Raw genomic sequence first — 12,355 nt, 5'->3', positions numbered from 1 at the left:
GAAGTAAGCACGAGAAATGATATGGTTTAGCGACCCTTCAGCGAGCGCCCGTCGGGAATTGAACCATGACCAGAAAAATGTGTGCGCTTAGTTTTGAAAAGAATGCATTAGAAAATTTTAGAAACTATGTCTGAGAATAATATGGTTCGATTCCCTTTAAAAGCATTAGCGACCCCTTCAGCTTAACGTGATATTCGAGCAACCGCCCCGGGATTGAACCAAGGCCAGAGGCGTGTACGTCAACCATTTAGCTTAGTTTTGAAAAGAATGTATGATAACGCGTGAGAATATTAAATTTCAGAAAAGACTTGACAGCGATCCGATGTGGGAAAGCAAACCCACCGAGGATTGAACCAGGACCTTCCACGTTAGAAGCATGTACGCTAACCACTTAGCCACGAGTGCATGAATATGTGGTTAAAAAGATTTACGCTATACAGATTTTGTTTTGACAATTACGTATGTGTTACGTTAACGGTTGGTGAATCTCTTCAACTTGCAAACGCATCATTTAAAGGTCGTTGTGAGTAGAAAAAATGCTTACGCGTACTTTATCACATCTCAGTACTGTTGAAACATTCATTCATTCATGCATTCTTTTTTATCACTATAGAATGGTAGGTCAGTTACATGCTACAGCAATAAAACACACATTTCAGTAACATAATTATTTTTAAAAAAACTTTGATTTCTAGTACATGTGCTTTCATAATGAGATTCTGAACGTCACCGCCAGGGGAATCAAACTCAGGACCTTTACATGAATTGCTTAGTTAATTATTTATCATGAATGTTATGATTTCCTGGGCTAAGCGGTTAGCATACGTACCTTTGGCGTGGGAGACCAGGGTTCGATTCCCGGCGGGAGCTCATGTGGTTCGGATTTCACGTTAATCAGTAGGTCCACGTCTCATATAGCCTCGCTGCTGAAAGGGACGCTAAACTAAAAATCAAAAAATCAACTCAAATTCACACTGCTCAATTCCTTTTTTCCCATTACATATTTGTTTTACCGTACCTGTTTGTTGTTTTCATTTTTTAATCATGGGCCAATCGGGTTTTACTATTCGCAATGAAATCACTCGTCATTATAGACGATTTATGTACGTTTATGTATTATGAGGTGTACGTCAACCATTTAGCTTAGTTTTGAAAAGAATGTATGATAACGCGTGAGAATATTAAATTACAGAAAAGGCTTGACATGCCCCTGACGTGGAAAGCAAACCCACCGAGGCTTGAACCAGGACCTTCCACGTCCGAACCATGTACGCTAACCGCTTAGTCACAATAATAATAAAAAAATACGCTATACAGATTTTGTTTCGACAATTACGTATGTGTATCGTTAATGCTCGATGAATCTCTTCAACTTGCAAACGCATCATTTAAAGGTCGTTGTGAGTGAAAAAAAAAAAAAAAATGCTGACGCGTGCTTTGTCACATCTCAGCACTGATGAAACATTCATTCATTTCATGCATTCTTTTTATCACTATAGAATGGTAGGTCAGTTAAATGCCGATGTAGTGCTCTCGAGTTTGACAGCAATAAAACACTCATTTCAGTAACATAATTATTTTTTAAAAAAACTTTGATTTCTAGTACATATGCTTTCATAATGAGATTCTGAACGTCACCGCCAGGAATCAAACTCAGGACCTTTACATGAATTGTTTAGTTAAGAATTTATCATAAACGTTATGATTTCCTGTTTATCAGGTGATTAAGATTTTTCTTTCTTCTTTTCTTTTGTAGTAAATTCACGCTGCTCAATTCCTTTTTCCCATTACATATTTGTTTTACCGTAATTGTACCTGTTTGTTTGTTTTCTCCTTTCATTAACCATGGCCGAATCGGGTTTTACTGTTCGCAATGAAATCACTCGTCATTATAGACGATTTAACATCGAGGGCAGAATGCTCGAAGTTCAATTCAACGCACCGCCCGTAGGAACCGATATCATACAGTATGTACATAACAGTTTCCAAGCAATGCTGGACCATTTGTTAGCCAATGTCGACGATGAGGCGATGGTTGGTTTATCAGTAATATCGCCACGCAACACGAATAAACCATTTTGGGTGAGTTTTCGCCAAGCCCGAAACTTGACACTGGAAACGATGTGGGCCTCCTTTGAAAGAGTGTTACAAAGTAACAATGCATTTCTCCTGCACGAGCCATTCACCGTGCATTTTCATCGTGTCGATATTCCACGTGGCTATGGTGGTTTGCGGCAAGGAGTACTTCAAAATGAAGAATTGTTACGTTGCAAACGAGGGATTGTACGTGTACAAAATCAAGACTCAAGGTGTCTGGCGTACGCCATTGTTATTGCTATTGGTCTGAAGGCATACAAGAATGTAGATGTGCAACGTTATAAGCAGTATAAGCGTCAATCGAAATATGTTGTGGATCAAGAAGTCGATGCGTTATGTGCAAATGCAAGAGTCAATTTGGATCATGGTGCCAGTGTAAATGAAATACGACAATTCCAGGCATACCTTAAAGAATATAAAATTACTGTGTATACCAGTTTCACAGGCCGTGATATCATGTACGAGGGGCCCAACGACGAAAATCGCACTCCCATAAATTTGATTTGTTTGGCTGGTCATTTTGACATCATCCAATCCTTAACTGCTTGTTTTGCAACCAAGTTCTACTGTGAGGCGTGCCATAAAAAGTATAGTAAACGCAATGAACATGTAAAAAATTGTCCTGTAACATGCTCCAAATGTTTACAGAGACCTCTATGCGACAAGAACCAAACGCCAATATTATGCAAAGACTGCAATCGGCAATTTTATGGCGAACAATGTTTTAATAATCATCGTAATATTGTATATCATCAAGGGGAACCTATATGCAAAATGGTGAAGCAATGTACTAGATGTTACAGAGTATATTCCTTTGTGCATACAGGACAACGACTTCATGATTGTAATGAGATCTTTTGCAATGTTTGTAAGAAGATTGTTCCGGGATCGCATCAATGTTTTATGCTTCCTGATCGACAATGCTTGAAACCTGGTGTTCCTTCACTCATGCACGCAAAGAAAGCCTTGTTGATATTCTATGATATAGAATCTATGCAGGACACGAATATTGGCGATAATACGTATGTACACATTCCAAATTTATTGGTTGCAGAACAAGTATGTTATGCATGTGTTGAAAACAATAATATCCAGCAGTCTTGCAGTACGTGTGGTCAGCGCCAGCATATTTTCCAAGGAGAGGATCCAGTTTATGATTTTCTCCAGTACTTGCGGGAACGGCGTCCCAATATAAATAGGATTTTCTGTGTCGCGCACAACTCGAAGGGATACGATGGACATTTCATCCTAAAGGCTATGGTAGAACAATGCCAATGGAGACCTGACGTCATATTAAATGGGACCAAGATACTGAGTTTAACGTTGAATAATCTGACGTTCATTGACTCGTTGAACTTCCTACCTATGGCATTAAGTAAATTGTCAAAAGCGTTCAATTTACCCGCAACCAAAGGCTACTTCCCGCATTTCTTCAACACCAAGGAGAATCAATCGTATATTGGACCACTTCCAGAAACGAAGTATTATGGTGCAGATGAAATGGCCGTCGAAGACAGGAACAAGTTCATGCAGTGGTACAACGATCATCGTAATGATACGTTTGATTTCCAGAAAGAAATTCTCAAGTATTGTATTCAAGATGTCAATGTACTGCGACAAGCATGTGTTTCGTTTATGACGTCATTTGAAACAGAAACCAAAGTGAATCCCTTCTTGGAGACGATCACGATTGCCAGTGCTTCTAATTTAGTATTCCGCCGGAATTTCCTTAAACCCAACACCATTGGAATTCTACCAGCACATGGCTATCGATGGAGAAGTACCCAATCGATCGCTGCAATGCAATGGCTGGCCTACATTGAAAAAACCGAAGAAAAACAAATCTTACATGCGGCCCGACAAAAAGAAGTATTTATTGCGGGATTCCATGTTGATGGTTACTACCAAGATCCTGAGACGTTAGAGGAGCACGTCTACGAGCATGCCGGTTGCTTTTACCACGGGTGTAAAGTATGTTTTACTACAGGCCGTAATCAGCCCATCTACAGCAATCCAGAAGACACCATGGAATTCCGTTATGAACGAACGCAAAGAAAAAATGCAAGACTGCGTGAATTGGGGTACATTGTACATGAAATGTGGGAGTGCGAATTTAATCAGTTCTTAAAACAAAATCCTGCAATGGCGACGTATCTGAAGAATCACCCGTACATGAACCGCAGACCATTAAATCCAAGAGATAGCTTTTTTGGAGGAAGGACCAATTGCGTGAAATTGTACCACCAAGTCGATGAAAAAGCGGGGGAAGTAATAAAATATTACGATATTGTCTCGCTTTATCCTTATGTAAATAAGTGTGCTAAATACCCGGTAGGCCATCCTAGAATTTATCTACAGGGTGATGAAAATATACCACCAATAAATAAAGTCAATGGTCTAATCAAAATGACGATATTACCAAGTCGCCATCTTTATCATGGTCTCCTGCCTTACCGATGTAACAAGAAACTACTCTTTCCACTGTGTGCTGCGTGTGCCGAAGAAATGAACCCAGACCCTACAGCAACGTGTACGCACAACGATCAGGAGCGATGCCTCACTGGAACATGGGTATCATATGAAATCCAGAAAGCAATAGAATTGGGATATCAACCAGTGGAAATTTTTGAAATTTGGGATTATGACATTGAACAATATGATCCCATCACGAAAACAGGTGGCTTGTTCACGGAATATATCAATACATTTTTAAAATCAAAAATGGAAGCGTCTGGCTGGCCCAGTTCCTGTGTGACCGAAGAAGACAAATCAAAATTCATACAAACCGTCCTGGAGCGTGAAGGTATTGCATTGGATCCGTCCAAAATTGAAAATAATCCTACACGAAGAAGTTTATCTAAGCTTTGTCTTAATGCTCTTTGGGGAAAACTTTCGCAAAGATCAAACTTTAGCCAGACCACAATTATTGATCGGCCGGAAGAATTTTATGAAAAACTCACTTCCCCCGACATTAAACTCCATCAAATTGTACCCATCAATGATACGATGTTGTATGCGTTCTGGGAGTACAATGAACATGTGCCTGTTCAAAACCGAAACACCAATGTCGTGTTAGGTGCATTTACAACATGTCAGGCACGTCTGGAACTGTACAAGTACCTGGAAATGTTGCAGGAACGTGTTTTATATTTCGACACGGATTCTGTAATATTTACGGAGAAGCCCGGGGAGCCAACCATTGAACCTTCAACGTACTTGGGATGCTTATCGGACGAGATGGAGTCTTATGGACCACGAGCATACATCAAGACATTTGTCAGTGGAGGACCAAAAAATTACAGCCTAGAAATATACAATCCGGATACCAACGTCACCAGTTACATATGCAAAATTAGAGGATTTACATTAAATTACAATGCAGGACAACAATTAAATTTCAACACGCTAAAAGAAATGATTACAAATCAATGCCGTGGACAAGTCACCATCACTATCCCCCATAAGATATGCAGGACTAAAGACCATACCATCGTCACACGAAAGGAAGAAAAAATGTACAGTATCCAGTACACAAAACGTCGATTTAAAGAATTCAATTCTTATGATACGGTTCCGTACGGGTACGTTAAAAAACAGAAGATGGAACTGGAAAAAGAAGATGAAGAAGAAAAAACTGTAAATACCCAATAAGGCCGCCATTTCTTTTTTCCTTTTCCTTTTCTTCTTTCCCTTCCTTAACCACAAAGCAGCAACACCAAGAAGAAAATGAAGTACCCACAAGAGTTCATAAACCATCAACACAACCATCAGTGGAAGAAATGTAGTCATCTCGTACCGAAGGAGGAACCTTGACCATAAAGGAGCAACACCAAGAAAAATGCAGTACCCAGAAGAGTTCATAAACATCCATCGGTGAAAAAAATGCAGTGATCCTGTACCCGAGGAGGAAGATGAGCCTAAGCAGATCCATCATTTACGAGTAAGTTTTATTTCTCTCTTATCAATATTGACTCATTTTTATTGTTTCAGAAAAAAAGAAATTCTTAAATTAATCCATCGTTTCTTCTTTTTTCTTTACAGGACACGGCTACAAGATTCGAAGATGATGACGCGTCCAATATATTCATTAACTAGATCCTGTATTTATTATGTTAATAAACATGTATAGGAAGACCACATACCTTTCGTTAAATACAACAAGTTGAAAAAAAATATGTTTTATTATTTCTTGAAACCCTGAACACTTGTTTTCAAATCATGGTAATCTTGAAAATTTAAGGTGAAAAATATATTCAAGATTTGGTTTACACGATTTTGTTCGAAAAAATAATTAAAGAATTTTTTTAGTGTCCAAAATTTGATTTTTAATTTAGTTCGAAAAATTTTTAATTTGAAAATTTTCAAATGTGGTTTACATCTTTAGTTCGAAACTTGTTTTTAAAATTGGTTCGAAATTTTTTAAAATTTTTAGTTCGAAAAATTTTGATTTTAAAATTTAGTTCGAAAGTTTTCAGTTTAAAATATTTTTCGAAAAATTTTTAATTTTTTTAGTTCGATTTTTTTTGGGTTCGAAAATTTTTAGTTCGAAAATTTTTTGATTTGAAAATTTAGTTCGAAAGTTTTTAGTTTAAATTTTTTAGTTCGAATTTTTTTGAAATTTTTGTTTCAAATTTTTTGTTTGAAAATTTTTTGTTTAAAATTTTTTTTAGTTACAAAATTTTTTTAGTTCGAAAAATTTTTTAGTTTAAAATTTCTTGTACTCTGCGGAACCGTTTCGAAAAGAATCGGAGCAGTTTAGGTAAGAAAAATCTGGCAACGCTGTTTCCATTAATGAAGCGCTTACTGAGCAATAAATCGCTTAAACTCACAACAATGTGTTATAAGAAATCTACAAGCGACACCTCTCTTTCACCATTGTTACTTCCAGAGACATAGACTACTAATTCAAGGACAGGATCTCCATCAAGGTAAGAAAGCTGGTAATCATCTTATCTGTCAAAGAGAACGATAATATTTAAGGTAAACTTCAGTACAATATCATGATACCAAAAAAAAAAAAGGGTTATTTAAGGAGGAGGTTGAACCCTCCATGGGAACTTTAAGGATAACCATAAAAGGGAACAAAATTCTAAAATCCAGGATCACCGACATATCGCTCTATATTTCACTCATGGGGTGTGGGGGTGCTAAGATCATGTGACTTCTATCAACCAATCAAAATTGATGTACCAAAACATTGATCTTACCCATAAAAGGAAACAAATGAGTGAGGGGTTTTCCCACGTATTCTGTTCACCGTGTGGCGGGTCTAAGATCATGTGACCTCTGTCGGCCAATCAGCATCGAGGTACCAAAGGACTCATCTTACCCATAAAAAGGGAACGAATTTTAAAAATCCCAGGGCTTAAGATCACGTGACCTCTAGCATCGTGGTACCAAAGAATTCATCTTACCCGTAAAAGGGAACGAATTTCAAATATCGCAGGGTCTAAAATCACGTGACAGCTATCAACCAATCAAAACACACATCTTACCCGTAAAAGGGAACGAATGTCAAATATCGCAGGGTCTAAGATCACGTGACATTTGTCAACCAATCAAAACACACATCTTACCCGTAAAAGGGAACAAATTTCAAAAATCCCGGTCATAAAAGAGAATGAGGGATTTCCCCGCAGGGTGACTCATGACGTCATACCACGTGACCTGAAAGTTTGAATTTCCCGCGTGGGCGGGGCCTAACGTCACGTGACTTCTCTCAGCCAATCAGAATCGAGGTACCAAAGCACTCATCTTAGCCGTAAAAGGGAACGAAGTTCAAAAATCCCGGTCGTAAAAGAGAGTGAGGATGAGTCATTCGGCCATACGGGGGGGACTACTACTGCTATCTTTCGGGGGTGGGGGCTTTGCCTGAAAATATGAAAATTCTGCAAGATATTTCATATACTTTACTATAGGAAGTAAGATTTCGGGGGGGGGGATTAAGCCCGGAAGCCCCCCCCTAAATACGCCACTGGTGGTGGACAACTTCGTGTCCGTTGGTGTTCTCGGTGCACTCCTGTTACCTCCCACATTCTGATTCCACCAATTATTTCATAATATTTTAATTTACTTTCTTAATCATTTGTTTCATCCCTCCCTTGGCCTAAAGGGCATAATCATGAGACGTTAAACTAAAATATTTCATTTTCATTTTAAAAACTGAAAAATACATTTTTTTCCTTTTAAATCGAAAAAAAAAGTTACCAGGTTGAAGCAATACAATGCGGCTTATGAAGAGCGTGTTCTAGACGATAAGCAACATAATTTAAATATATTTATGATTATCATAGTTAAATGTATGAATAAAAACGTAAACAAGTTTTAAGGAGAGTAAAGAAATTAGAAATTTCAGTAGAGCGAAGGTAGAAATTACAAGCTACTCCAAGTAAAGTTTACCAGCACTGTGTTATCGAACGTAGACCCGTTCCATTTCTCCAACTTGGAAGAAAAAAAAATTAGATACATGTTGAAATTATGTTTCGTTAGAACGGATGAGGTAAGGAACTGTTTCCATGTATTCAAAGCCTCGTAACAACGCCCCCTTTGTCTTACCAAACGAAAGCTGGGATAGTACCCGGCTGAAATTCTTCCTATTTGTATTTCATCGTTAATAATTCCAGTGTACAATAGCCTTAACAGTCGTATTTGACTTAGATATATTAGTAAATAAACAAGTTTCAGAATGAAATAAAAAAGTTTTCATTAACGCAGCACTTACGTGTATAATACACAAACTAAAACTTACATACATAAAACATATTTGATTTGATGTTACGTATTGATGGTACTTACAATTCGTTGAGTCTTATCGGGAGCAATTGCTGTCACTTCAAAATTCCTAAGTTGTGTATTTCCCGGTCTTCGCAATCGGACCGAGTCTCTTGAACCCATTTCTTGTTTCAATCTTTCATGAATCAGATTTGGCACTTTTGTCACTAGTGACAAGCGTCGAGACAACTTTCGGCCTAACTTCGATCTTTTAGAAGCACGGCCTACTGCCAATAAGGCACTTCCAACTCCAAAGTCCATCATTGAGAATTTTTTGTTAAACTCACCACCAAAATAAAGAAAATAAATATAATTCACTGGGTTAAGCACATAGTAAATAGTAAACTCGCAGCCTGTACTTCACTACCACACTACACTTTAACCGTTATTGACTGTACATAAAGGAAAACCGAAATTTTCCGGAAAAATATTTTTAAGAATATATACATTCACATGTGTATTTTTTTTTTTTTTTCAAAAATCACTCCCGCAAAATTGGTGCATATATTTCGTTATTGTTGCTGACATCAGCAATCATTGCTGGCAAATCCTATGTAAAAAATACAACATTCGAAATGCACTGAATAATGTTAACACTTTTGACAAATTTATCCAAACCCACACACTATCACGACACTTTAAAATGGTTTATGAAACTTTCACACAAACAACGACAGAACATATCTATGAAATGTACTTATTGTTTGGAAGTAGCAAACGTAGAAACAAGCTCTGTAACTTGTTTTCAGGAAAGCGTGCATCACAAAACTCGCATTATTTTGACATCGGAAAAATTAGATTTTTTGGTTTCTGTGCATTGCATAAGGTGTGTCACCGAAATACATTGCCGGTACATAGCAGTTCTGGCGAAGGCATATTGTGCAAGAACTGTATGTGAGTGTAATCACTACCCATGCCTTGGTAAACATAAGTTCACCGAAAGCAACAACACACGCGCTGGAAACACACACTGCCGCACAGCGATAACTTGACAGAACTTACGGGATTTTTGATACCACCACTGCTGCAGAGACCGTACTGTCAAATCCACGTTACGGTTTAGTTTCTGATTTGGCCGTTGTGGCGCTAGCGTTGTGGAGCTGAAGATCTTGTCGTCTGCTTTGGGTCAACCTAATTCTCAAAGGCTCTCTGCTAAGTGACATGAATGGAGAGCAAACAAGTTATGACGTTGTATGCCGGTGTAACGGTTTGGCTACAAGATATCCTAAATGGCATCAAAGCTATATTGGTGCATAATAACCTATTGTTAAAAATGCTCAATAGAAGACAATACTGTTGAACAATTCAAGAGCACAAGATAGCTTCTCATATCACGCTAGCATTGTTCCATCTTTCATGGAGGGGAACTTTAATTGCAAATGCTATCATTGCTGACTATATTATCAAATAAATATTGTCTATTACATTAATATCATTCAGTAAGATTCTCAATTTAATTGCTTTATTGACCAATTCTGAAGTCGATCTTTGGTAATGTTTTTCAAATGCAGTTGGGGCCGCAGTGGCTCAGTAGTAGAGCGTTCACCTCTGGTGCTTGGGGTCCCCGGTTTCGATCCCAGCCCCGGCAAGTGAATTTTGTGGTGGACAAACACCGTGTGCGTGGGTTTTCTCGGGGTTCTCCCGTTTCCTCCCACTTTCTTCATTCCACCATTTCACTCATCATCGCCGTCTCCTTTAGCCTAACCGGCATAACCGTGGGACTTAAAACTCAAAGATTTCATTTCATTTCATTTCAAATGCAGTTGTCAAGCAATTTATAACCCTCTCTTCAAAAAACGAAACTATATAATTAGACGCTAAATAATTTAGTACGTACTGTGTTATATTTCTTGCATAAGTTTTAAGGAGTTTTGTACACCAACATTTTTTTTACTCATGTGACTATGTGTGTTTGTGTGTGTGTGTGTGTGTGTCTATGCGGGAGACAAAATAAAGAAAGAAAAAAAGAAAGAAAAAATAAACTCATGAATTACTTTTTAGATCACCATCAATTTCGGTTTTAACATTGATCACTATAGAGCATAAACGGTAATGGACACTCAGTGATTATTCCCCGTTGTGATATAATAGGTACACACACACACACACACACACACACACACACATATATATATATATATATATATATATATATATATATATATATATATATATATATATATATATATATATATATATATATATATATATATACAGTGAAACCTCTTAATAACGGACACCAATGGGACGGGAATTTTTGTCCGTTACTGAGAGGTGTCCGTTACAGAGAGGCTACAAAAATTTAATTTCTCTCAACGGTAATTGTATGGAGTAATATACAGTAAATACATTACGTATGAGCGTAAAAACGTAAAATTCAATATGAAAATACTCTATTTAGTACGTATTTGAATTACTGGGACGGATGAAGGAGAAATTCATTTCTGTTAAATAATATTATTGTTGGGGAATGTGTTCATATGTTCGTATACTGTAAATGATAATGCCTGTATGGTAATTTTCTTAGGACATGTTATCACCCTGTAAAAAAAAAAAAATTCATTAATTCATATACCGCCTATACTAAAAGTAAAAAATAGCTTTAAAAAGTATGCAATATCATTATTAAATACTGAAAATGTGGAGAAGAAACTCATCAAATTTCTTGGGAAAAAGTCTGCAGTAGTTGTTTGCCGTGTACATCCTACGGACACTAGTTTCTGTTCGAAATTTGCTTGCAATTGTTGGATCTATTGAAGAACTTCTGTTTCACCGCGATTAATGGCAAATTTCTTTAATTGTTCAACTGTTTCACACAAATTTGTACAAAAGAAAAATTTTGCTTTTCCAAAAAAGTAAGAGAGAAAACAATGCTCGTTGAAAAATGTTATTGCAAAATAAACAATGTTTCATTTGTTATCTATGAAATTGTCGGGAAAGTAAGGCCCAGAGGAAAAAGCACTAAATTTGTTAGGGAAGGGAAGATCCGCATAGAATTCTTGACCATACGACTAACCCTGCATGAGTGTTAGTGCTTATTGAAGATTTTCTAGGATTCCCACCAGAAAGCAGTTTATTGCGGGCAGAAAAAAAGAAGCATTTCAAGTTCAGCTTGAAGTTGTTCTGTTTGATGATAGATACAGTTGTGGGGAAAAGACTTTTCTGTCCACTGTCATATATCGCAGAACCGAGAATAATTCCTGTCCGTTATGAAGAGGTTATTGAAACGTTTGGGGGTAAAAAAGGACTGTCCGCGTCCGTATCTGAGAGTGTCCGTAAAAGGGAGGGTTTTGTTCCGTAAGAGAACATATATTTTTGCCGGGACAAAAAAATCTGTCCGTATTATAGAGGTGTCCGTTAAGGGAGGTTTCACTGTATATGTATTTGTGTCAGACGAAGAATTTGGAAGTCAGACGCACTCGCCGATCCAAAAATGATGGTCGCCAGTATCTCTAACATACAAATTACGAGAGTTCTCCCCCTCCAG

The 12,355-nt window shown here is 37.5% G+C and overlaps 2 protein-coding genes across 2 annotated transcripts in view; one reads left to right on the top strand and one right to left on the bottom strand.

The window, feature by feature from the left end:
* The window catches only part of LOC145661712 (uncharacterized), a 399,963-nt gene extending 390,069 nt beyond the window's left edge, over positions 1-9,894 (bottom strand). The window contains exon 1 of the mRNA XM_081727045.1: positions 8,893-9,894. Within this exon, the coding sequence (XP_081583171.1) occupies positions 8,893-9,132 (240 nt within the window). The 5' untranslated portion in view covers positions 9,133-9,894. The remainder of the gene's footprint in view (positions 1-8,892) is intronic.
* Positions 3,898-6,326, top strand: LOC145662761 (uncharacterized). Its single transcript, XM_081728632.1, has 2 exons — positions 3,898-6,037; positions 6,139-6,326. The coding sequence occupies exon 1, from the start codon at positions 3,898-3,900 to the stop codon at positions 5,746-5,748; it is 1,851 nt and encodes a 616-aa protein (XP_081584758.1). The 3' UTR covers positions 5,749-6,037; positions 6,139-6,326.
* Positions 9,895-12,355: the final 2,461 nt, after the last annotated feature.

The sequence above is a fragment of the Thermobia domestica genome, chromosome 10, assembly GCF_964235325.1.
Source record: "Thermobia domestica chromosome 10, izTheDome1.hap1.1, whole genome shotgun sequence".
Taxonomy (NCBI): domain Eukaryota; kingdom Metazoa; phylum Arthropoda; class Insecta; order Zygentoma; family Lepismatidae; genus Thermobia; species Thermobia domestica.
This window is presented reverse-complemented; position numbering and strand designations above follow the sequence as displayed.

Coding starts and splice junctions, on each gene's coding strand:
- LOC145662761 (XM_081728632.1), top strand. CDS start 3,898: ATGCAATGGCTGGCCTACATTGAAAAAACCGAAGAAAAACAAATCTTA.